A 22093-nucleotide genomic window follows, 5' to 3' on the forward strand; every position below is an offset into this window, starting at 1 on the left:
AGAGAGACAAAGGACAAGGCACCAAGTCAACTTATTTTAGTATATTTTAGTCTCGTTCTGAAGAATTTCCCAAGGAAGACATGCTTCAGTCCTCAAGTTTGTGCATATCATGAATTTGCTCTTCTTTAAATTTCTTGATGACCCCAAGATGCTCCTCTTACTGCAGTTCAACACTATGGCAGTTAATAGTACATTTTGAGCCTGTTCTTTATTGCCACTTTGTGAATTTTCAACTCAACTGATTGTTGCATCCAAACTGATTTAACTGAATGCATTAATATGTGTTCAAAAGAATCTCCACTAAACAATTTATATGACTCCGAAGGTCTTCCAAGCCTTTTAATTCTCTGTATTTTTGCAATGTCATCTGAAATGCAGTTGCTTTTCTAAAGTGGTGGGTTTTATTTTGTTGGGTTTGCTTTTTTTTTTCTTTTTTTACCTTAAATCCTCGTCATTGTTTATTGCTTATAAACATCTCAGTGTCCAGCGCTAGTGATTTGGAACTAGCTGCAGAGATCTTTATGCAATACACGTGTGTGTGCATCTGTCTGTCGGTTCTCATACACTGCTGAGTCTCTCATCATTTTCAGACTGGCTGATCCAATTTAAACTGAATGACTATGGGGTAGAAATCTCAAAGCTATGTTTCATATGAATTTCATGAAAATAAAGAGCTATATATCTGTAAAGGGGATTCGACTACTGTTCCCATTAGGGCAAAGGCTGCAGCATGAGGCCACTCCTAATTAGACAGCAGAAAATCAACACCAGAATGCCCCAAACCCATGAAGGGAGGCATAATTTGGGGCATGATTTATATTAGATACTGTAAGATTCAGCCCCAAGACAGATTCACAGGAAATGAGCTTCATTACCTCCTCTGGTCACAGAATGAACATGTTTTTGCTTGCAACGTTTGTTCGTTACTGTGCTAGGGATGAGTGTTAGATACAGGGATGGTAAGTGCCAGGAACATTCTTTCTGTTTTTTAAGATCATCAATATATCTGCTTTTCTTCAAAGCACTACAGTACCTCCCTGCTTTTAATCATGAGCAGCCCGAGCTCAGCTGCTACTGGCTAATACTCTTAGATGTGCATCGTCCTTACTGACAAGCTGTACATGGTGAGATTTTCTAATTAAAAACTACTATTTTTGTACAGATAACACTTTGTGTATGGTGTTCATGTGTAGATGTGGAAGCAAAGAGAGATGTGATCTAATGAGGCAAATATGGGATTGGGAGTCAGGATCTTCTCTGAGCTCTCAACCTCTTCATATTGCTTCAGTCTGTGGCTTAGGGAGAATCACTTCCTCTGTCAGTGCTAACATTCTTCATGTGCAAGACAGGGTTAACGCTGTCCTACCTCCCCAGACAATTATGCAAGAGAATTAACTCTTTAATGCTTTACATGATTTTTAGCTAAAAAGTCTCATAGTGTTCTCAGTATTTTTCAGATTTGTACCCCTAAGAACTTGTCAGGGAAGCAAATGTCTCCTCAACATCAAGTTAAATCTGCCAGCCTGGGAAGCGTGGTTCAAAGTTTTTTACTTGCAGCAGCAATAGGTGTAGGGTGCTACCTGCTTCAGGACTGCCTCTGTCAGGGTTTGTCTAGGCTTCTGCTCTCTATAGACCCTGAGCCTTCAGAATCCTGAGTGATGAGGTCTGTCTCCTACTTTTTGGATGTGCTGAAATCTCTTCCCAGCCCTTCCTTTGTGTGGTCAGGCTCTGCTCTCCCCAGCTGCCCTCTTTATTTGCACAGTAGCTTCTCCTGGTTTCCTGTCCTGTCCCCATGGAGTTCACAGCAGGGCAGCATGCTTTGTAGCTGAATCCAGAAGCCATGGTCCGTGTCAGCTTCCAGTCTCTCCATCCTTGCCTGGAAGGCAGCCAGAATCTCAGCACAGTGTGGAGACAAAGGCCTTTTTGGAAGTCCGTTACCCCCAAGAAAAACATCTACGACCTTTCTTTAGGCAGATCTCAGCCCAGCTTTTGCTGATCAGACTTTGTTAGAGCATGCATGCTTGCTGTTTCTTCAGAGTCATGGACCTTCTTGCCAATGCATGTTAACACAGGGAAGGGGTTACGACTGTATGCTTTGTGGACTCCAGGATCCTTGTGATTTTAATAACAAGAAAAAGAACTTACGGGAAATATGCATAATATCAAACAGACCACAGTGAAATGTCACCTCTGAATAAGAAGGGGGTGCAGTGACTTGAGGGTCTCCATCCCAACCCCATGATGTGTCAGACTCTAAGATGCAAGAGACTAAACCAAGTTCCATTTTAGTTTATTTTGCTGACGGGAGGTGGGGTGTGACTGCTATTTTCCAGACTTATGCACTTGTACCAGCTACTTATTCAAAACCTGAAAGCTGCGATCAAGGTAGAGCTTCAGGGAAGGGAGAGGTTAAGAAGGATTGGGAGCTCAAGGGCATCTTGTCAGTGAGGTCTAGTTAGGAAACAGGCCTGTTTTGGCTCCTGCACTTCCTTTTCTCCCTAGAGCTCTGCCTGTCAGAAACGCCTTCCCACACACCACTGCCCTGCCATTTGCCAGAGAATTGCGGGGGAGAGGGGCTTTTCCTGTCTGTGTGCTGAGACTCAGCCAGCCCTCAGACTGTGGTTTTCTCTGGAGCCTGGAGCCCACTCGTTGTGGCTTTGTGTGTTTTTCACCAGAGAAGAAACTGAGGACAAACGCAGTGAAGGGCACTGCTCCCAGGGTCACGCTGAGGTGACTGGTGAGCGCTCAGCTTTTCCCCTCATCTGCTATCACTGACCTTTAGCTGCCAAACTACACGGTTATGGTATTGCCTCTTTGCCCTGGGAATCTGACTGACTTCGAGGAAAGACAAGGCAGAACTCCCAGCAGGTTTCTCCTTTCTGAAAAGAGTTGAGCAGTTTGCAGAGCTCCTGTAGGGAACCATTCCCCACTCCCTGCTTTGCCAGTCCACTGCTCAGTTCTCCAGTGTCTCATAACATGCAGATTCTTTTGTTCCCTGTGACAAATCTCCAACATACTTACTCTCCCACCTGCTATAGGAATAGAAATATTTTCTGTTCCCTGGTATTACTGGGATTTCCTTTTTGTCAGCTGCTGACCTAAAGTCCTTTTTTCAGAGAAGGTACCCTAGAGCCTTTCTGTTATTCCAAGCACCTACAGGGTTAGACTGAAGAACTGGCATTGTAACATCTTCCCCATAACCTTTTTCTTTCCTAGAACTGTGTCTCAATCCCACCTCCCACACAAAGAATAATTTAGCAAGATAAATGCAGAAAGTCAGTCAAAGCAATAAAAGCTTTAGTTCTTTGTGGATGGGAGCCCACTGCAAGATTAGATTGAGGATAGGGCCTCTTGTTTTTTAATCCAGTACCATTCTGTGGCAGTAATGAGCTTGTCTGCCTTCCTAGAAGCTAGTCCCAGCTTCCAAGGGTATAAAATTCAGATCTAAAAACTGCTTCACTGACTTGACCACTTAACTCTTCTTTTTATGTGTGGGACTGTCCCTGGAGCCCTGGGGTTGCCTTCACCAGGTAGGTATTATCCCTCACAAAATTGTCACCCACCTCCATCAGCTCTCTCAGCAATATTCAGAGAGGTAATCACCAATTACTATGGTATTTTTCTTTTCTTTTTTTTTTTTTTTTACCAGGCTCTCTTTGCCAACTACTCACAATCCAGCACCAGCCATATATCTGTGCCAGCTGGCTCGGATGCCCGCAAGACATCAAGTGCCACTTCTAGTATCCAGAAGGCAGCCAGTTTGCACAAAGTGATGCCATCCCAGAGTACGCCTTCTCAGCTGGTTCCAAAGCCTCCAGCAAACCACAGGCAGGCAGTGGTCAGAAAGGCTGCAGCCCAGAGGATTTCCAAGTAAGTTTTATCTCTTCCCATCCACAACAGGGAGTTGGCACTGGTTCCCCCGAGAAGGAATATCAGAGAAGAACCTGTCTAAACGCAACTCTGACATAGATCTTTTTGGCTATGCTGTCCAAGATAAAACTCAGAATAACCTGAGCTATGTGTACTGAAATAGGTGTGCACGATGTTGCAGTTTCATGTTTCACAACGGTAAGGTAGGTAAGACTGTAACATCATACAAACATAAGGACGTAGGAACTGCCAAATTGAATCAGAGAAGTATCTGATCCAGGGTGGGATTCAGTTACCTAAATACAGGTTGCTAGTGACATTTTACATGCCCAGGGCTATTCCACCTGACCTCCAGCTGCTGCTCCAGATGAGCACAGGTCTTCTGCAGATCTTGTGTTGTATCTGCCAGTCCCATGCAGATGTCTCAAATAACTTGAGTGTACCAAGTATGGTACTAGACATCTGTGTTTAGGCACTTGAGTCACTCCCTCCATGTTTAATCTTTGATAGGGGCTAGAATCTGGTGGGTCAGAAGAGGCTGCCAAAAAAATCCCAAACAAAACAATATCCTTAACAAGCTAATCTGCCCTTGAGCCAAGTTTTCCCATAAACTTAACACACAATGATTGACTTATGCCTTCAAGCACAAGTGTTTATTTCATTTAAAGTGTTTATATTGTGCCTAATGTAACGATAGCTTTCCTCATTGTCTGTAGAAATCCTTCCTTTTTAACTTTTACTAAGCTTTTAGTTATATAGCGCTTGCCATTCTAAGGTAGATGGATTTGGCGTGTGTTATCTTTAAAAACAAACAAAAAAATTCACCATGAAATGTTGCTTACTGATTGTAAGTTTCCTTCCTTTCCATTTCTTGGTGTGTCTTCTCTTTTGTGCATTATGAGAGAATGTGAGCAAGACTTCTGGGTTTTCTTCTTATCCTTCACCTTTCTTGGTAGCTTCCTCAGCTCTCTGTTTATCTTCTTTTAAATGACAGAACTGCTTTAGACTAAATCTTTCATCAGGTTTTTCCTCATATATCCTCAGACTTGTTTCATCCCTGAATACTGAAGGGCAAAAATTGCATTCATAACTTCCTCCCTTATACTTACTCTACAGCCAGAAGAGTTGTAAAGCTTTCAGAACAGGTTCCTGTGAGGTTTCCTGATTCTGTGTTCCCTTCCTGTTTAAAGAGAGAAGTTTTAGTAGAAGATTACTGATGAAAGACACCTTATGAAGATGCTAGGGCACTGTCAGTGTGTGTGGATCAAATCTGGAACGGCAAGGCGTATTTAAGGAGCTTGGACAGAACTGCTTTGGGGAAGCTTGTGTATTTCCTGCCTGTACTCTTGCTATCTTAAGAGATAGCACACTGAATTAATCCCCCAAAACTATTTAAAAAGAAAACAAGATGTTAGTAGACTTTGTCAACTCAGCAAATGCAGATGTGAGCATCAGGTCTGGCAGGTATATGCTGCTGGGTCTGCTATCTGATTTCTTTTATGTTGGGTAGCTCATGTTAGTACAGGTGACAGGCTATGTCAGTGGGTTTCTCTGCTGGGCAGCAGGGATGTGTATTTGAAGATGCCGGTGTGCTGTGCTCACTTCTTGGCAGAGGAAATGTTTATCCTTGTGAGATGGAATTGCAGCTCCTTGGACAGACTTTACTTTGCTGCATTTTTGTGGTTTCTGCTCTGTGACAGGCAGGAGTGTGGGAAAACCGGAAAAAGTTCAGCACCAAAAATGCACAGAAGGGGGAAAAAAAGCAAAAGATTCCTTCAGAATTTCAGAAAACTAATCCAAGTATTGAAGGCTGCAAGGAGCCACTCCGGAAATACTTTCCAAGTTGCCTTTCAGTCTCCAGCACGAGGCTCCAAACCCATTCTTGCCATTCATGGGATCTTGCAGTAACATTTTTTCACTTACATGGAAAACAGCAGTGCCCAGCTATATTTCCAGCATACTGAGAGCTGATCGTTTAAGAACTGCTATGTCTCAGTCTAATTTAATCCATTCATTGTTGTCAGGAAAAGACCAGAGATGCATCGACAGAGGAGAGGGAATGGAGAGAAGCCTCTGTGTCAAAGGAATATAGATTAGAGAAGAAAAAGATGTCTTGCATGCTCCAGCCTGTTCTTCACAATCCTTGGTTATTCTGTACAAAGTATTCTCGGACACTGTGTGTAGTCTGCTTTCAAAAAACTCCAGTGGCAGAAACCCCACCATGTGCTATAGAGACTATTTAAGAATCTAGATAACCTTATTATCAGAAAGTTTCTCCTGATGTGCAATCTGAATTTTTCCTTTGTTTCATCCTTTTGTACCCTGTTCCTCCTTCCTGAACCACCCTAAACACTTTCCTTTGCAAATACTTTCCATCTTTTGAATATCCTACTTCTTGGAGTTTCCTAATGTTGCTTAGACTTGTTGAGGTTTTGTTAACCTCAGATAGTAGTTCCACCTGCCAAGTCCTTAATTGTCTTGAATTTACTCTATTTTCTTCAGTTTGTCAGAGTGCTTGCATTGTGGCACCCAGAATTGTACTTTTCCAGTGTGGGACTACCATATCCTTAGGTTATGACATGGCAAATACCCCTCTCCATAACATCGAATCTAATTTTGGCTTTTGGGCTGTTTCATTTCTCTTGTCAGGTCATTTTTGATTTGCTGCCCACTCTCACCCCCTAATACTTGTTGGCTGTTTTCCTGATCTCTTTCCTCAAAGAAGATCTCAGTGCTATATATTATTTCCACAAGACTCACTGAAACTAATCCCATTCTGTTGTTAAAGCTCTCATGTCTCTCTTTTTTTTTTTTTCCATATATTTCAGTAAGCCAGACCTTATTTCTCTGTCTGCTCTTGCACCACCTGGCTTTTGTTTAACATCTTAATAAAGATCATCTTTTTAAAGTTGTTTGTAGAATTTCTCCAGAGACTGGACTGTGAAGACAAGCTAAAATCAACTTTGTCTCTTTGACCTATCTCTTCCTTGCATGCGTTATCAATTCTCCCCCAGCCAGTACAGGTGGCTTCCAGAAGAGGAAGAAAAGTATAAGAGGTATAAAACTCAACTACAAACAGAATGAGATGCTAAAGATGAACATTACTGACTAATTCAAAAACTATCTAGTAACTTGGACACTTCCCTGGTTAAAGCATAAAGGAAAAAAGTAATGGAACAGCCAGACAATTCAGTCTTGTCTTTTCAGTTGCTGGCCTCTCTTGTTTTCTCAGTCTCTCAACTTGTAAAAGGTGGTAGGTTGACTTTATAATGGATTGTGTCCAAAGCAGACTCCTTGCTTAAGCTAACAGAGTGGAAAACTGGGGCCCATATTAAGGTGTGGAAAAAGACTAACTGGGAGAAATGGTTTAATATGTAGCTCTACGCTGAAATGTAGCCCCATAAAATGGTCTCATGGGGCTCCATAGTTTTGATTAAATGTGCTCATATCACAAGTAGAAAGATAGTTTTTGAACAGCTAACACAACAAGCTCTTCTTTCTTTCCAAGAGTCAGACTGGGTCCTTTCCACTGCTCATGTTGCCACTACTATTGGCAGGTCTGTGAAACTCTGAAGAGACCTGCTGATAGCTGAGAGCAACATTTTGAGACAGAGATCACAGATACAGTATTTGTAAGCCATGGAATGAAGCAGATGTCCCTGGAAGCAGCATTTGGTGTATCGAATCTTCACGTTACAGATGACGGCATGCAAAGTAGAAAAATATATTAGCTCAGCTGTCACAGATGACGGCATGCGAAGTAGAAAAATATATTAGCTCAGCTGTCAGAACCCAGAGTGAACTGGTACAGGTGGCAGACAGAAAATCTTTCTGCTTTTAGGAATGACTAAGTCACAATAAATACAAATTGCTGCGCTATCATTCCTATAGTAACTTTTCAGAAACCTGCTCTCTAACTATGGCAGCATCAAGTAGAGCAAGGCCTTGAACAGCCTGTGAACAGAACTATCAAAGAAAAGATTTCAGAAAAATTTAGCTGTCAATGTTAGACCACTGTATATAAAGAGAGGAAATGCCAGGTAGAGAAAAGGAGCATATAGTTCAAGATGTTATTAGGGAGAGAGAGCCCAAGAAGATCACCGAGTTTACCAGCAATAGACCAGAACATCACAAACTATTGGGGATGTTGATCAACATGGCATAATTTCTTGTACTGAACTTCTCTGTAAATGTCATTCCCAACAACTCTATTCAGGAAGCCTTTCAAAACAAATATTCCCTTCAAGTCCCAACACCACAGCACAAATCTTTCTACCTTGTTCTTCTTTTGTATATTTGCTTTGCATGGTGCCAGCAGCAGAAAAGCCAAAGTTCTGCTCTATTGTAACTAGTACAGAAATAGAGTAGAGGTGATGCATTTCTCCAGGGTTCAGGAAATCCATCCCATGGCGGGGTGGAGTCCTGACTGCAATTGGATACGGCAGTAGCCAGCTGTTCTAGGACAGGCTGGCCAAGCCTGGCAAATGTGCCAAAAGTAGAATGATGGCCACAGAGCGAGCCCTGTAAAACACTATGGTTCTGGTTTGTATCCTGTCTTGCCCATGTGTGCTTATTCATAGGCATGTGTGAAGTGTCTTAAGTGAGCCAGGTACATCACACATACAAACTGAGTGCCCACTGAAGAGAGGAGAGGCAGCAGGAGAGCAAGCATGTAACTGTTACTGGAACTCCTTTCACTTTTTTGCTACTGCTGTACTGTGGCATGCTTGGTTTTTTAGCTCCTGAGCATCTGGGTTAATCAGGCTGCCTGACCCGTAGACATTTTTGGCAGCAAAAGCAGTGCATCTGAGACATGCCTTGATTTAACACCCTGACACAGCTGGGCTCACTAGGCCTGTAGCTCTTAGCCCTTGGCTAGCCTCAGATCATACACACAGATACACATGCAGAGATACCCTGTCCAAGAGCAACAAAGAGGAACAAGCCTCCCTGGCTCTGGGTCTTCACATCTGTTGCTGTCCTCTTGTCAAACCTGGGCTTTTTGTGGTGTGAATTTGTTAGTGTCAGTTCTGTCCCCTCTGGACTATTAGATGCGTTCATAGCATCCCAGGAATAGTTTGTTAAAACGAAGTTGTTCAAAATTTAGTCAAGAAAGTATTTCTTTGTTACCTGTGGAACAAGAGCATCCTCCAAATTTGCAGTCCAAGGCTGGGCAGCTTAGGGCTGGTTTAGTGCCTAAATGAAGTCAGTCAGTCAGTATCAGTTTCAAGGAGGGGTTAGCTGTATAAGAGATAGAAAAGGGCAATGACAGATATTTAAGTGGAGGAGACAGTGGGGACAGTGGTTTTGTTAGTTTTGAAGAAGAAGAAATGGAGAACATAGCAATGGATTGCATTGGAGAAGTGGAAGCAAAACCAACACAGACATTAAACGCAGGAAACTGAGAAAGGCAGTAGGGTTTCAGCCAACCCAAGGAGGAAGAAAGTGGAAAGGGATTAACTCAGTTTAAGCAGTGAATATGTTCTGGCACTGGAGCTTCCATCAGGACAGCAGAGAGAACTTGAGGGATGAACTTAGCATGGTGGGAGATCAGTGACTCAGAAGCAGATCTGAGAATGAGCTGTGTGGAGGCGACAGTTGAAACTGCAAGAATCAAGGTACGCTGTGGGTAGGCAGAAAAGAACAAGGGCAAGTCTGTAGAGAGAAAGAGATTCTCTAAACATAAACCACACGTTAAGGTAGAAGTGTGACTGTTCCCTGTTTTGGTTTTTTTTGTTGTCGTTGTACTTGCTGGCATTCTTGATGACATTTTCAACGACTAGTCTTGCATTCTACTTACAGAAGGGTGAGCTGAATTTGGCCGTCAGTTGTGCTGCGTTAACAAAGTGGACAAGCTGATTATGAGCATGGAATCTCTGTGTAAGAAGCATAAAGATCCATCTGGATTCTCAGCTCTCAGAAGGACCATGCAGTATCAGCAGCAAAAGAAACCATAAGTACAGATCCAAAATTCTCTCCAGGAGATAATAAACATAGAAACAGGCACCTCATTTGACAACAGCATTTCAAATTACGGCTGACTGAAGTAAGGGGTTGTGTTTTGCAAATGTCGTATCTGCATCGTTCTCCCTTCCTGTATGGACTCCAATTTATTTCACTAAAATCCAACTGAGATAAAATACAGGAGTCCCTCACTGGCCTTTCAGCTGCCAGGAGCACCTGGATTACTGGCAACTTGCTGACTTTGAAATCTGAAAGCAAAAGGTTTCAGACAAAACTATAGAAACTGCACATGTGTGCCTGGGTCTGTTAGTCATCAGGGCATCACATGGGGATTGGAGATTACAGTGCTCTTCTGGGGAAGAGCTCGCAGTGACTGTGTAACACTGCAGAGCTGAATGAGTGAAGGAGAAGGACTCTGGCAGAGAGACAGGAGTGTACACGCAGAAGTCTGGAGTGATTAGAATAGAGTTGAGCAGGAAGGAAGAAAGGCAAGGAGGGATAAGACAGGAGTGTACACGCAGAAGTCTGGAGTGATCAGAATAGAGTTGAGCAGGAAGGAAGAAAGGCAAGGAGGGATAAGGGAGGAGGGGACAAACCAGGAATAGATGGATCAATTGTAGAGATTTTAAGGACAGAATAGATCATTGCAGCTGTATAGCTTGACCTCGCCTTGTGAGTAGACCCATTTTTTATGTAGGAGGGCATGGTCTCAGTTTGGTAATGAATCTTTATAACAGTTAAAGGAAGTGCAGTTGTACTCCACAGAATATAGTTTTGCTGTAACTCAAATGCTGAGATAAATGCAGGAGGATTTGCATAAAGTATCTTCTTGAGGACTGGCACTGGACGATTGGAGATTAAATGCATCCTGTGGGTCTCAGTTTCCAAGACAAGTGAGAAATCTTGCCTAAATGAGCTGTCTCTGCTGAGACAAGATGCAAGGACTTAACTTTTGAATGTAGCATGTTTTTGCCAGCATGTACATTTCTGGTCTAAGGTTGCTTAATCATTTTACTTCAAATCACTGGAATAAGGTGACCACAGCATTACTAGTTGAGTTGTGCTTTGGTGGTCCAATACCATTTAGTATCTCCTTTATCCTCCAGAATCAGCTTCCAAGGCACGTGAGACATTAAGTGTTTAAGGCACATCAAAGTCTTGCTGGTGGCTTGAGTGTTCATCTGTCTTGCTCTGCCTTTTTGGAGTTGGTTGCTGTCACTGCCTTTTTCATACCATGTTCAGGCACAGCTTCATAGCTACAATCCCAATGAGATTATGTAAACTAGTAGAATTCTCAAATTTTTGTTTGAGACTTTTATTCTTCCTTGGTATATTGCTTCTTACCTCTGTCTAATTTGACGCTTTTACCTGTTAGGGTGACCTCCACTGAAAGGCAACTGAATGGATTCCAGAACAGCCTTCACAGTGCTGCATCCTGTGAGCCAGGGACAAATTCCACAGGTGAGTGCCAGTGCCAAAGACCAGGAAAGTAGGGATGGGCATGCTGGGATGCTTTCATCTTTCTCAAGAACTGGCAGGGAAAAAACTTTCTCAGCAAGAAGAAGAAACACAGCTGCCTACCCTGCATGTAGTGGTTCCTAGGTAACAGTCTGGGTTCAGCTGTGCAGGGAATTTATTCCTCCTGGGATTAAAAAGACTAAACAGAAGGGAGCAAAGGCTGAGTTTCATAGAGTTGGAAGAGGAAGATCCCTAAAAATGTGGCTGGGAAAAAAAACTTGGCTAAAATGGCTCCTCTTTGCTTTAGGCTTTGGCTCAAAGATGCTCTGTTGTTTAAGCTTGGCCTGTAATAAAGGGCCAGGACATTCTTTACATTTTTCTTCAGTCTTGCAGAAAAGCCCCTTAGTTCAGAAAGACATAGTTGAGACTTGTGAATCAGCTGCATAGTGAAGTCAATCAGTAGAGGTGAAAGTTCCCAAAGGAAAATCACTGAGACTTACAGAATCAAATCTTCATCATTCCCTAGTGGCTAATTAATTCAAACAGGTTTATCTGCTGTTAAGGTCTCAGTAAATGAGGATGCAATCCATTTTTCATTGATGCAGACCTATTAGCAGGTAGAGTGTAGTCTTGATGAACCCATATTATCCATGGCCCACAGTAATTTGTGATAGTGCTGTAATGGAATGTATGGACAAATTATGGTCTAGAGTGCTTTAAAAAAATTATGTTTCTGACCTTTTGTTTAGCTGTGAAAACCCTGAAAACATGACTTGAGTATCACTAATGCAGTGATCTCTGTGTTTTCACAGGCTGAAAGAAAAGTTTGCATAGGGGTGAACTACCCAATTCATCTCTTGGTTATTTAGCTCTGAAACTTAAAGATGACATTTCCATTATTAATTTCAGTGATTTTATTGCTGATCCTCTAGCACAAACATTCGGCTAATGCACTTATCGTACAGTTCCAAACTGCCTCCCACGCTTTACCACCTGCCAAAAACTCCAGTTATCCTACCAGAAATTTTATAGGGTGAACAGACATAGTCAATAAAAAAGGCCCTACAGCACATTGGAACGTGACAGTGTAGGAATGGAATATAATAGGATTGTCAAAATAAATAAAATTATGTCAACACTGGTATATGTATAGTTGAGGCAAAAGTTCTGCTGTACACTGTATAGTTCAAGCTGAGTCTTTAGTACAGTATATAAAGCAAGATTACACATAAATCTACAAGTAAATGTAAAAATGGAGTATTCAATATATTGACCAAACTGGTTTGCTGAGTGGACTTACATGAAGCTGTTTGTGTGCTGAATTCTGCCTTCTTTTTCACAGTTTTAAGAGCACTCTCACAGTTGCCACCCTGTAATTTTAACCTCTGCAAGAAATTCTCTCCATCTCCTCTGGGTACTGTTGTTGTCGCATGTGTCTGTGATAACTGTAGGTAGCATTTTTCTATCCTTCCCTGTTTCTGTGAATATTTATGCAGAGCACACGTGAGGATTGTTGATAATATTAATGATGGAAGGCAACAGCCAGAGCTGCAGGAAGAATATAGACTAGATAACAACTACAAAGTTCAGGGTAGTCACCCTCTCTGGGAATACTTGTAATCCAGTGAGAACTGAGAACTTCAGCTCATATTTCCTTCTGCAGGACTAGGCTAGCTGCACTGTACTAAACTTATCCTCTCTGAAGCTGAAACAAAGGGTTTAGCCTGCCATTTAGCTAAGAGTGTGAGGGCTTAGATAGAACCCTAGTTTGGCTAGGTGTAGCCTAGCAGAACCATGGTTGGTGGGTCACTCAAAGCTTCCTTGTTGCTAGAAGAGGTATATAGCTCCAAGAACAGTGCTAAATATTGCGCTGATTGAACTAACTAGAGCAAAATGTTTGTTCTTGGAAACTGAGGAATGATATTTTCTTCAGCTTTGCACCAAGCCACTGGTATGCGTCAGAGGCTGCTGTGCCCAGTCTGTGTGTCTCAGAAACTACTCTGGTCCTTCCTGCAGGAACAGCTGTTTTTCTTCTTCACTTTCTCCATTGATTGCTTACACTAGGGCCCTGATTCCCCTCATCAGCAGCTTATTTGGGGTTTCTGTTTCACATGTATTTAGTATCCTAGATACCAACTAGAGGGGTTGGAGACACAAGTCATAAAGCAGATTACAGAATAAGCTGCAAGCATTTAAAGATAGAAGGCTGTGAAGAGTTGCAGAGATAAAAGAACCAGGCAGAACCTCTGTATAAATATACACACAAATGTTCAAAAATGTCTGAGAAGCTTGAATAGGCCTTCTCCTGTAACAGCGTATCTGAGGATAGCTATGGGGCTCTACAGAGAAGAAGCATAAAGGTGTCACAAATGATGTAACCAAAAGTAAGGATGATGCTCAAAGGAAGAGAGAGTCAGGCAGTATGGAAACTTTTAACCAGATTGTCCAGAAAACAGTTCACTGGTGGTTAGTACCGCAGCTGTAGGAGAATACCAGTTGTAGATACTGTTGTGCAGTGGGCTCAAGCTCTTGACGACAGATCCCTTGAGATGACATAAAAGGGAGAATAGAAGTCAGCATTTCTGCAAAGCAGCTCAGGATTCTGAAACAAGCCACCGCTACAATGAAGTATGGCAGCCTCTCATCCCTATGGCCTCACCTTCTTTTCATGGAGAGGCAGAAGTTGTGTGTGAGCTGTGTGCCACTGGGGTAATGAGAGAGAAGGCAGAGATTCTCATGAGTATCTACAGACAGGAAGCTAAATCTGCAAGCTATCATTTGGGGGTTATTTGTAGTGTCTGAACAGACAGTTTCCTATCAAAGTTCCTGAAAGTTTAACAGGATTTATTCTATTAAGGAAATACTAAGAATTACTGCCTCTAGGGAACATTCAAAATGCTTCTGACCTGATTTTTCACTGAAATTGAACACCCAGCTGCTAATGGGTTGTCAGTCATTCTGAAAATACAGCCGTTATCACATTGCTTTTTTAATTCTGTGTTACTTTGAGGATCCCTCGACATTACACTGATTGTTTCCTGCTTCATGGAATTTAGCAATTCAGTTAGTACTAGTGAAATAGGGTGATTGTGAACTAAGAAATCAATTCTCTTTTCCAAGTCTTCTTCAGAATATAGCTTGCTGAGTAACAGCTAAGCTAAGTAGTATGGTGGGTTGTTCAGTTCCAGCTTGTCTTTATGAGGCTGTGTTTGATATGGCGAGTTCAGATGATGAAGGAAGGAACCTACAGGCTGGTCATTGTTTTTACTGTATATATTAACAATGTAAGGTGTATGGAGACATTTTGCCATATTTTGCTGTTTTATTTTCTGTTCCTCTCTAGTGGTATTAGGTGAATAGTGCATGAATTCTTTTTCTCAAGAAAGTGAAGTTCTAGGTAAAAAAGGTGTCATTTTTCCACCAGAATTTTGCTTTTGAACAACTGGCAAGAAACATCAAGGAAGTTCTGTAGCTATGTGGAAGACCTCATAGTTAGAAATCAATTATCTTTATTATTCTTCCTTTTTGAAAATGCTAACACAAAGCAGGTTTTAGGGAGAATAGGGGACAAAGGGCACTTTATGAAAATATAACAGCATAGTCCCAGGCAGCTTCTCTGTTCCTGAGCTGGACTCTTGTCTGCAAGAGCCTGGAGACAGGAACAATCAGAAAGTATAGTTAACCCCTCACTGCAGTTGTGGAGTGGATGCACAAGGTGATGACCCCAGCTGATTTTATTTGGTTTGGTTTCATTTGTAAAGGTAACAGCAACTATGCGTGAAATCTGTCTTCTGTCTTTGTGCTTCTCTCTCTCGTTTGCTGCCAACTTCTTGAGAGTTTGTGAAATTTTTATTTTAAAAGCTTCAGAAGACAGAATGCCTCTGGGGTTCTGTTTTGCTATGGCAAAAATATAATGTGCTAATAATCTATATAATTACAAACAAATATGAATCATTATTGCCCACAATTAAAAGTGGGCGAGACTGATGCCTGGCTCCAGACTTGACAGGACTTTCACCTTTTCATAGTCAGACTGATTAACTGGGATGCAGTTTTATTGTGCTAATGTTTATATTACTAGTGTCCACATGACTTTTCCATTACATGTACTGGAAGAAGAAAAAAGCATTAGAGTTACTGATTAGGGGAGGTAAAAGTTAGTAATATGCTATCTGAGTTTGACAGCAGTGAAGACTGCTAATTCATGCAAAGTCTCAGATTTCTACCTAGTCTGATTTAAAGCATGAGTCCAAAACTAATTTATTTGTATTCTAGTTGTCTTAAGAATACTTCGTACAGAAGGTGAATGTCAAAACTCAATCTGAAGCTAGGGAGGAAACTTCTTGAGCTAGGTGGTATAGACTTGATTTTATTCCCTGCGATTCCCAGGTCTGTGTCTGAGCTTAGTTGCAGGATGATGCACAGTTGTCTGTTTACTTTGGACATTCACCTGGCCCCCATACCTGCATGAATGCCAAGTCCTGAAAGTATGCAACTGTTTGAAATAAAGTGTATCATCATCTGTAAGGGCTTAAAACTGGATCCTGAACTGCCAAGAGACTAGTTGAAGAATATGGGGATTAATAAGCTGGTTTGAATCTAATCCATGTAGAAGGCAGGCTGCTGTTCTTAGTTTTCTAGTGATTTCCTTCTTTAGGCTAAGGTGGAGAGCAGTGACTGAATGCCATCCAAATACGATGAACGTGCAAGCAGTGTGGTCCAGTATGGAGCAATGAATAGAGCCTGCTTGCAAACTAGTGATAGTAAGGAGCATTTTTGCACTTACTCTTCTCTGCATCTAGCACGCTCCAGGTTTTTTTCATTTTACAGGAAATCTACAGGTAGACTGTGTATTTCTAAAGTTTTTTATATCCAAGATTATTGTATGGTCCTTCCTAAGAAGTCATGTATGTCTTGTTATTGGAGACCTGAAATTAGAGTTAACGTTGGAGGTGCTAAGCTGTGACTGGCTGTTGTCTACCCACTGCTTGAATTAACGTTATTCCTGAAATGCAGCCTCTTTTATATAAGCTTAAGGAAAGAAAAGAAGAGATTCTTTTAGCAGGTATGCAAAAGTACAAGCTTCAAAATTGTCCTGCACCAGCAGAAGAAAAAAAAAAGGGCAAGTAAACACAACAGGCATTTAAACAAGACGCATACAATCACTTCATATTGTTTGCCAGATCTAAACAAAGAAAATGCCTGGGATTTGGAGATTCTTTTATCAGCCAGTGTCTCTCAACTCTCTTGGAGAATAAAGGATGCGGATGGGATGGGATGGGATATGTACTGTTGCCACTGTGCATGGCCTGTGTCAGACTCCCAGCCATTTGCTACAGTAGGGTGGAATTCCCAGCTGCCTAGCCTTGTCCAGGCTTCCTCAGCTTCTGCCAGGCTCCCTTTCAGCCTTGGAAGGCAGTAGATTGTTGAACACCGATGTATTTATTTTTATGTTGTTACCACATTCCCAAGAGGAACCTTGGCTATGATTTCAGCTGGTCTCACCACACTGTCCAAATCCTTCATCAGGAGCAGCTGGGAGAAGAAATCACTCAGGTTTTTGCACAGCACATTGCTGATACGCCTCCTGCCTCCCACTAATCCTGTTAATTCCAGTCTTCATTTGCTACCCTCCTGGTTCTCTCTTGTTGCTGTGACTGACTGCACAAGTGGTCTTGACTTTGAAAGGTGACCTTCAAATGGGCACCTCGAGTAACCTCTGCCTCAGACTACTTTGGCTACTCAGGCACACAAGATATCTTATGACACAAAAGAGCAACTTTTGATGTCACCTCATTACTTATCCTAGTCCAGGAATGGAGTAATGATGAGCTCTTCCACATAAATCCTTCCAGAACCACCTGTCTGGCTAAGAAGCTCTGGGTGGGTCACTGAAAGGGAACAGCAGTGTGATATCCAGCACCTTGCATCAAACTTCCAGTGCAGCCTCTCACCCTGTATACAGCCTTTGTCAGCAGCAGTAATAACATTCTGTCAGCATCTCTCTCTGTAGTGCCTTCTCCGTGCAGAGAAAGGGTTATTGAGAAATGGAATCAGTTCGTTTTATCATATTTTGGAAAGCAGTGGAGCTTGAGGTGAATCCTACTATTGTGCCTACCTTTTTGGGAGGGCAAAGAATCGGTTACAATGGAGGATATTTGGTTTCACATTTGTTCTTCGAATTATCTTCCTAAAGCCATTGTTCTTTCACGCATCACGAAAACATACTGGATCTTCTCTCTCTCCCCCCTGCTGACTTCCACAGTTTCATAAAGAGGGCAAACAGGAAGGGGGAAAAGAATTTCTCTCCCTGCTACAGTTGTTGTATCTGTCCCAGGTCAGATAATGACAGACAAGCCTGTAGTACCAGATGGACCAGAAGGGAAAGGAGAAGGGTAAAGAAAGACCTTCTCCTTACCCCATTTCTTGGTGCTCTTTGAAGGAGCAGGGAACCATTACCTTATGACTAGCAATGAGCAAATATTGATATCTCTAACCATTACCTTTAAAATAGATACAAATTATCAACAGGGCATGACTATGTTCGAATTTATCCAGTTATCAGAAAACTGCGTGTAATTCTCATTAAATCCCAGCAGAGTGTAAAGCTCTGCCAAAAGCAGCGTTCCAGGCCCTTCTCAGATGACGTTAAGAAGATACCGTCCAACTCAGCCATCGCCTCTCCAGCTACAGCTGAGGGGTCAATGTTCACTTCTAATGATCAGAAATGACATTTATTCCTTAACTTGTGAGAGCAGCCTGCCTCTCACACCTTTAGTCAACCTTTTGCCTTTCTGTTACGAAAAGAAGGAGCTTTTTCCTGTTGCTACTGGTCTCATGCCACTGAAAGGACATTCCAAGTCTCAGGACCACTGGGAAAGCAGGAGAAAAAGGAAAGGACAGTCTCTAGAAATTGGCTTCCCTGTTTAAGAACTAGAACCCAGCTTGAATTTTAGGAGCCTTCACTTCTGACAGAGTCAAAGAAAACTCCAAAGCAGGATAAGTAATGACTTCAGGCAGTTGGCATTTTTGCCTGACTGGAGGCTGAGCGTTCCTTGTTCTCAGTAGTTAGGTGATGGCAAACTGCCTGTATTTCCTTGCTGTCTTGGAAATGTCATTCAAGATCAGGTGTGCAAAGACTGGGGAGTGGTTATATAATATCTTGGCTACTTCTGTCTCACATCTGGCCCTTTGGCATTAAGCTACCTATAGAGAGGATGACTTTGCCCATCCAAATTGGATTTTGTTTTAATCTGGCATTATTTTATTGAGACTAAAAATAGAAGCCAAAATGTGTGTGAATAGGGTAAAACGAGTGTCTGAAGTTACGAAATGAAATGTGGGGAAGAGCCAGAGAAGAGAGCGCCACAACAAACCAGGGAGTAGGGAGCTGAATAAGAGAAATCAGAATGAAGGTTGTCAAGTACAGAAGGGCATTAGCAGTCAGGGTGAGGAGCCCACGCAGTGTCTTCTCTGTAACGTGGGGAGCAGGGAGGCTCATGCTGGCTTCCACTGCTATTTCTCCACTTGTTAATGAGGCTGCTTACTGCTCTTTTCATGCAGGGAGACTTCACTCAAATACAGTTGTGTGTACTGTTTGTGTCACCCTCACCCTCCCCCCAAGTAAATTTTCATGACTTAGAACTGCTGCTTTCCCTTGCCTGCCTGGTCCAGCAAGCCAACTTGAAATTGTGCCCAAAAGATGGGGGAGGGAAGGCTGGCCTTCTGTTGTCAGCTGTCTTGGCTTGCTAGTGTCGGTCACCCATGGATATAAATAAACCCCATCTATTTATTGCCTTTCTTAGTTGCACCATATATTATCAAGAGAATGCTGGACGTCACTCTAGGATTAGAAATTCCCTCTACTCTGGGATAAAAAAAATCTGAATTTCTAGGATTATCAGAGCTTTTCAGGGAGAAAGGAAGTTCCTGTTTTCAACACTAGATTCAGGAGGCTTTGACATGCTTCTCAGTTCTGCCACAGGCTTGCTGTGGATATGATGAAACAGCCCAAACCAGCTCTAAAAAATGTTAGCGTGGGTCCCTGACCTAGTACTGTCATGTAGCCTAGTGCCCTGCTCTGTCTCATTCCTGCAGCTTGGAAGCAGAGTAGATTAGGTGCTGGTGTCTGACCACGGCTGTGTACATCTGTGCTGAGAAAGTCTATATGGCACTGAATTTTAGTGTGCAGGTATCCCATAAATGACTTTATACAACTGAGTCCTTGTGACTCAGAATCATATCCATAAAATGGAGGTAATCCTTTTCTTCCCCCTATGTAACTCTTCTAAGTACAAAAGTGTTAACGTTTTTGAGGTGCAGTCATGGATGACATAATAGTATGTAAACATGTGGACAGACATACAGGCAGATACTTTAACACCTCCTGGCAGGCAGAGAAAAAAGGAGATTCATTCTGTTGTATGTGGTGATGCACTGCAATGACTTATCACAAGGGAGAATCAGCCCTTAATGTTGGCTGCTGTCATGAGTGAGGGGGGTTTTTTTGTCCCCTCTACTCAACCAGAACTTCAACCTACTGAACCAGAAGGAGGTGGAATGCTCACCAGTAGCTTTGAAATGATAAAACTTCATAGAATTATATACATTAATATTTATGAAATGATTGAATTGGCCATGAGCTGCACTCATGGTAGGAACCTACATATTTACTTGTAGACATAGGAATGCCCCTCTCTCTCTCTCTGTTGAGTCCTCAAGGTAGGACTCACACAAAGTGATTTTAATTCAGTTTGTGAGAAAAGACAAACTGTACTGTGCATTTCTGTAGGAAAAGGAAGGCTCAAAAGTCTCTTCAAAACAGGAAGATGAGGTTGAAGTTGGCTGCCTCTCTCATGGGCCTTTGTTTCCTTAATTTCAGCATATTGCCAAGGGATAGGTTTCTGGACTGGTATGCTGTCTTAATACACATGGTTGACAGTTTGGTTCCTAATTCAGGTTCCAAACTTTCTGTGCAGTGACATAGCTGGCAATCCTGCTTTCTAAACATCTTTCCAGATCCTCTGTGCTGTGTGATGTTTGGCTCTATTCTGGGCTTTCAAGGAGAGTGTATTTTTTAAAATATAGCAATATTTTTAATAAACAGCTCTCAACAAATGTCACTCACATTTAGGAGCAAGCTGATGTGCTAAATACACAGGACAAGCTTTACCTACTAGATTAGCTGTAAAATGCAAACTGTCCAAAATAAACTTGGTACATTTCTAAGTGGTTTGGATTTTTCTTTCTAAAGGACTGTCTAAAGATTTTTAGGTAAAAGAAGTGAAGATGACATTGACTTTTTCCCATAAGATGCTTAAGTAGGAAACTGTCGCAGTATGTAGAATTAAAATCTAGCTCTATAATAATGGGAAGAAAAGTTTTTTTCCTTATCCCCATTTAGTTTCTTTTAAAGATCAACCTTTTCACACCCCCATCTCTCCTGCACCAAGGTCCTCAGCATCTTTTGGAGTGGGGAAGTAGACTTCCATGCAAGCAAATAAGTAAAAGATACAAAGAAAGAGACAAAGCATACTGATATGGGAGAAGGATTTAGAGCTACTGGAGGAGCATGTGAAGAGATGAGTCAGATGAGTCAGAGGAGAAGAGTGAAGAAGGTATTCTGGGGCTTGAGAGGAATACCAAGAGTACTTTTTCACACAGTAGCTTATTAAGTTAGGTTTTGTCATACTGATCTGTGATCTCATCTGTTACTGTAGAGAGAGTTTGTGTGATAGGGAGATCCAGATTTGTGGTGATGGCTGAGATTTGCAGAGCAGTGCAGCAGTTTTTCCCACAAAACAGTCTCCCATGATTACTCAAAATCTTTGCTTTGTGTTTTTTCCAGCCTCTGCTCGAAGAGAAGGACTAACACTGAACACCAGGTGAGGAATCCAGGGTGTTGCTTCAAGTATGGGGCAAAGGAAGAAGCAGCAGTGACTTCATACCACCACACTCCCATAACACCCAGGAAAGCATGAAGAGGAGGCCCTGGAGAGAGGACAACCCACTGAAGAGAGTACCTGAACATCTGTGGAAGCTAGTGATACACCTGCAAGCTGAGGTGAATGATTGCCTCTGAGAGCTTCTGCTGCTGAGTCTTGGGGTCCCCTCCTCCCACCTCTTCCTGATCACTAACCATGAGATCTTTCTATAAGACAGAGGTCCTCCAGCTGTCTGTATTGTTCTTCCTAAGGTCCAAGTTTGAACATAAAGTCTCATTTGCTCAGCCATTTCAGTCTGTCCTAGTCTGGTAACAGCCAAGATTCTCCGCTGTCATCACATGGCAACCATCAGCAGAGAAAAATATTAGAACATATGACTGGAGACATGCGTGTTGGTTGCCATCTTGAATTTTGGCACAGAGCCATAGAAATGATTGGTTTGAATAAAGTAATTTCATTTGTTTGTTTTGGTTATAATTTCAGTTGTTAATTCACACCCCCAAAATATTTGCTGTCGTCATATTGGACAGGATTTTAATTCTGTCTTTATGTTTCACTGTTGGATGCTTATGTTCTGTGTGGCTTATTCTTGTATTTTGATTTCTGTTTGTTTAGGCTTTATAAACTTTTTAAATTGGCTGATGTTTTCAGACCCAAGCTTGAACCCTAAGGCCCAGGTGGCTCCTATCAGTTGCAATAGTGGCTTGGTGAAGCACTCCAGTTGAAATTTGCCTAACACTACAAAAATTAATTTGCTAGTGTTAGAAAACAACATCAGCAGCTGGAAAATGTATTGGAGAGAAGATCCACCCATTCTTAAAATGAACAGGAAGCAGCTTCAGCTCTGGCTCTTTGTT

General features: G+C 42.0%; 1 protein-coding gene across 1 annotated transcript in view; it reads left to right on the plus strand.

The window, feature by feature from the left end:
• The window catches only part of TTLL5 (tubulin tyrosine ligase like 5), a 140970-nt gene extending 119123 nt beyond the window's left edge, over positions 1-21847 (plus strand). The window contains exons 32-34 of the mRNA XM_050898285.1: positions 3650-3870; positions 11210-11295; positions 21140-21847. Coding sequence (XP_050754242.1) covers positions 3650-3870; positions 11210-11295; positions 21140-21180 — 348 coding nt within the window. The 3' untranslated portion in view covers positions 21181-21847. The remainder of the gene's footprint in view (positions 1-3649; positions 3871-11209; positions 11296-21139) is intronic.
• The last annotated feature ends 246 nt before the right edge of the window (positions 21848-22093 follow it).

The sequence above is a fragment of the Gymnogyps californianus genome, chromosome 5, assembly GCF_018139145.2.
Source record: "Gymnogyps californianus isolate 813 chromosome 5, ASM1813914v2, whole genome shotgun sequence".
NCBI lineage: Eukaryota > Metazoa > Chordata > Aves > Accipitriformes > Cathartidae > Gymnogyps > Gymnogyps californianus.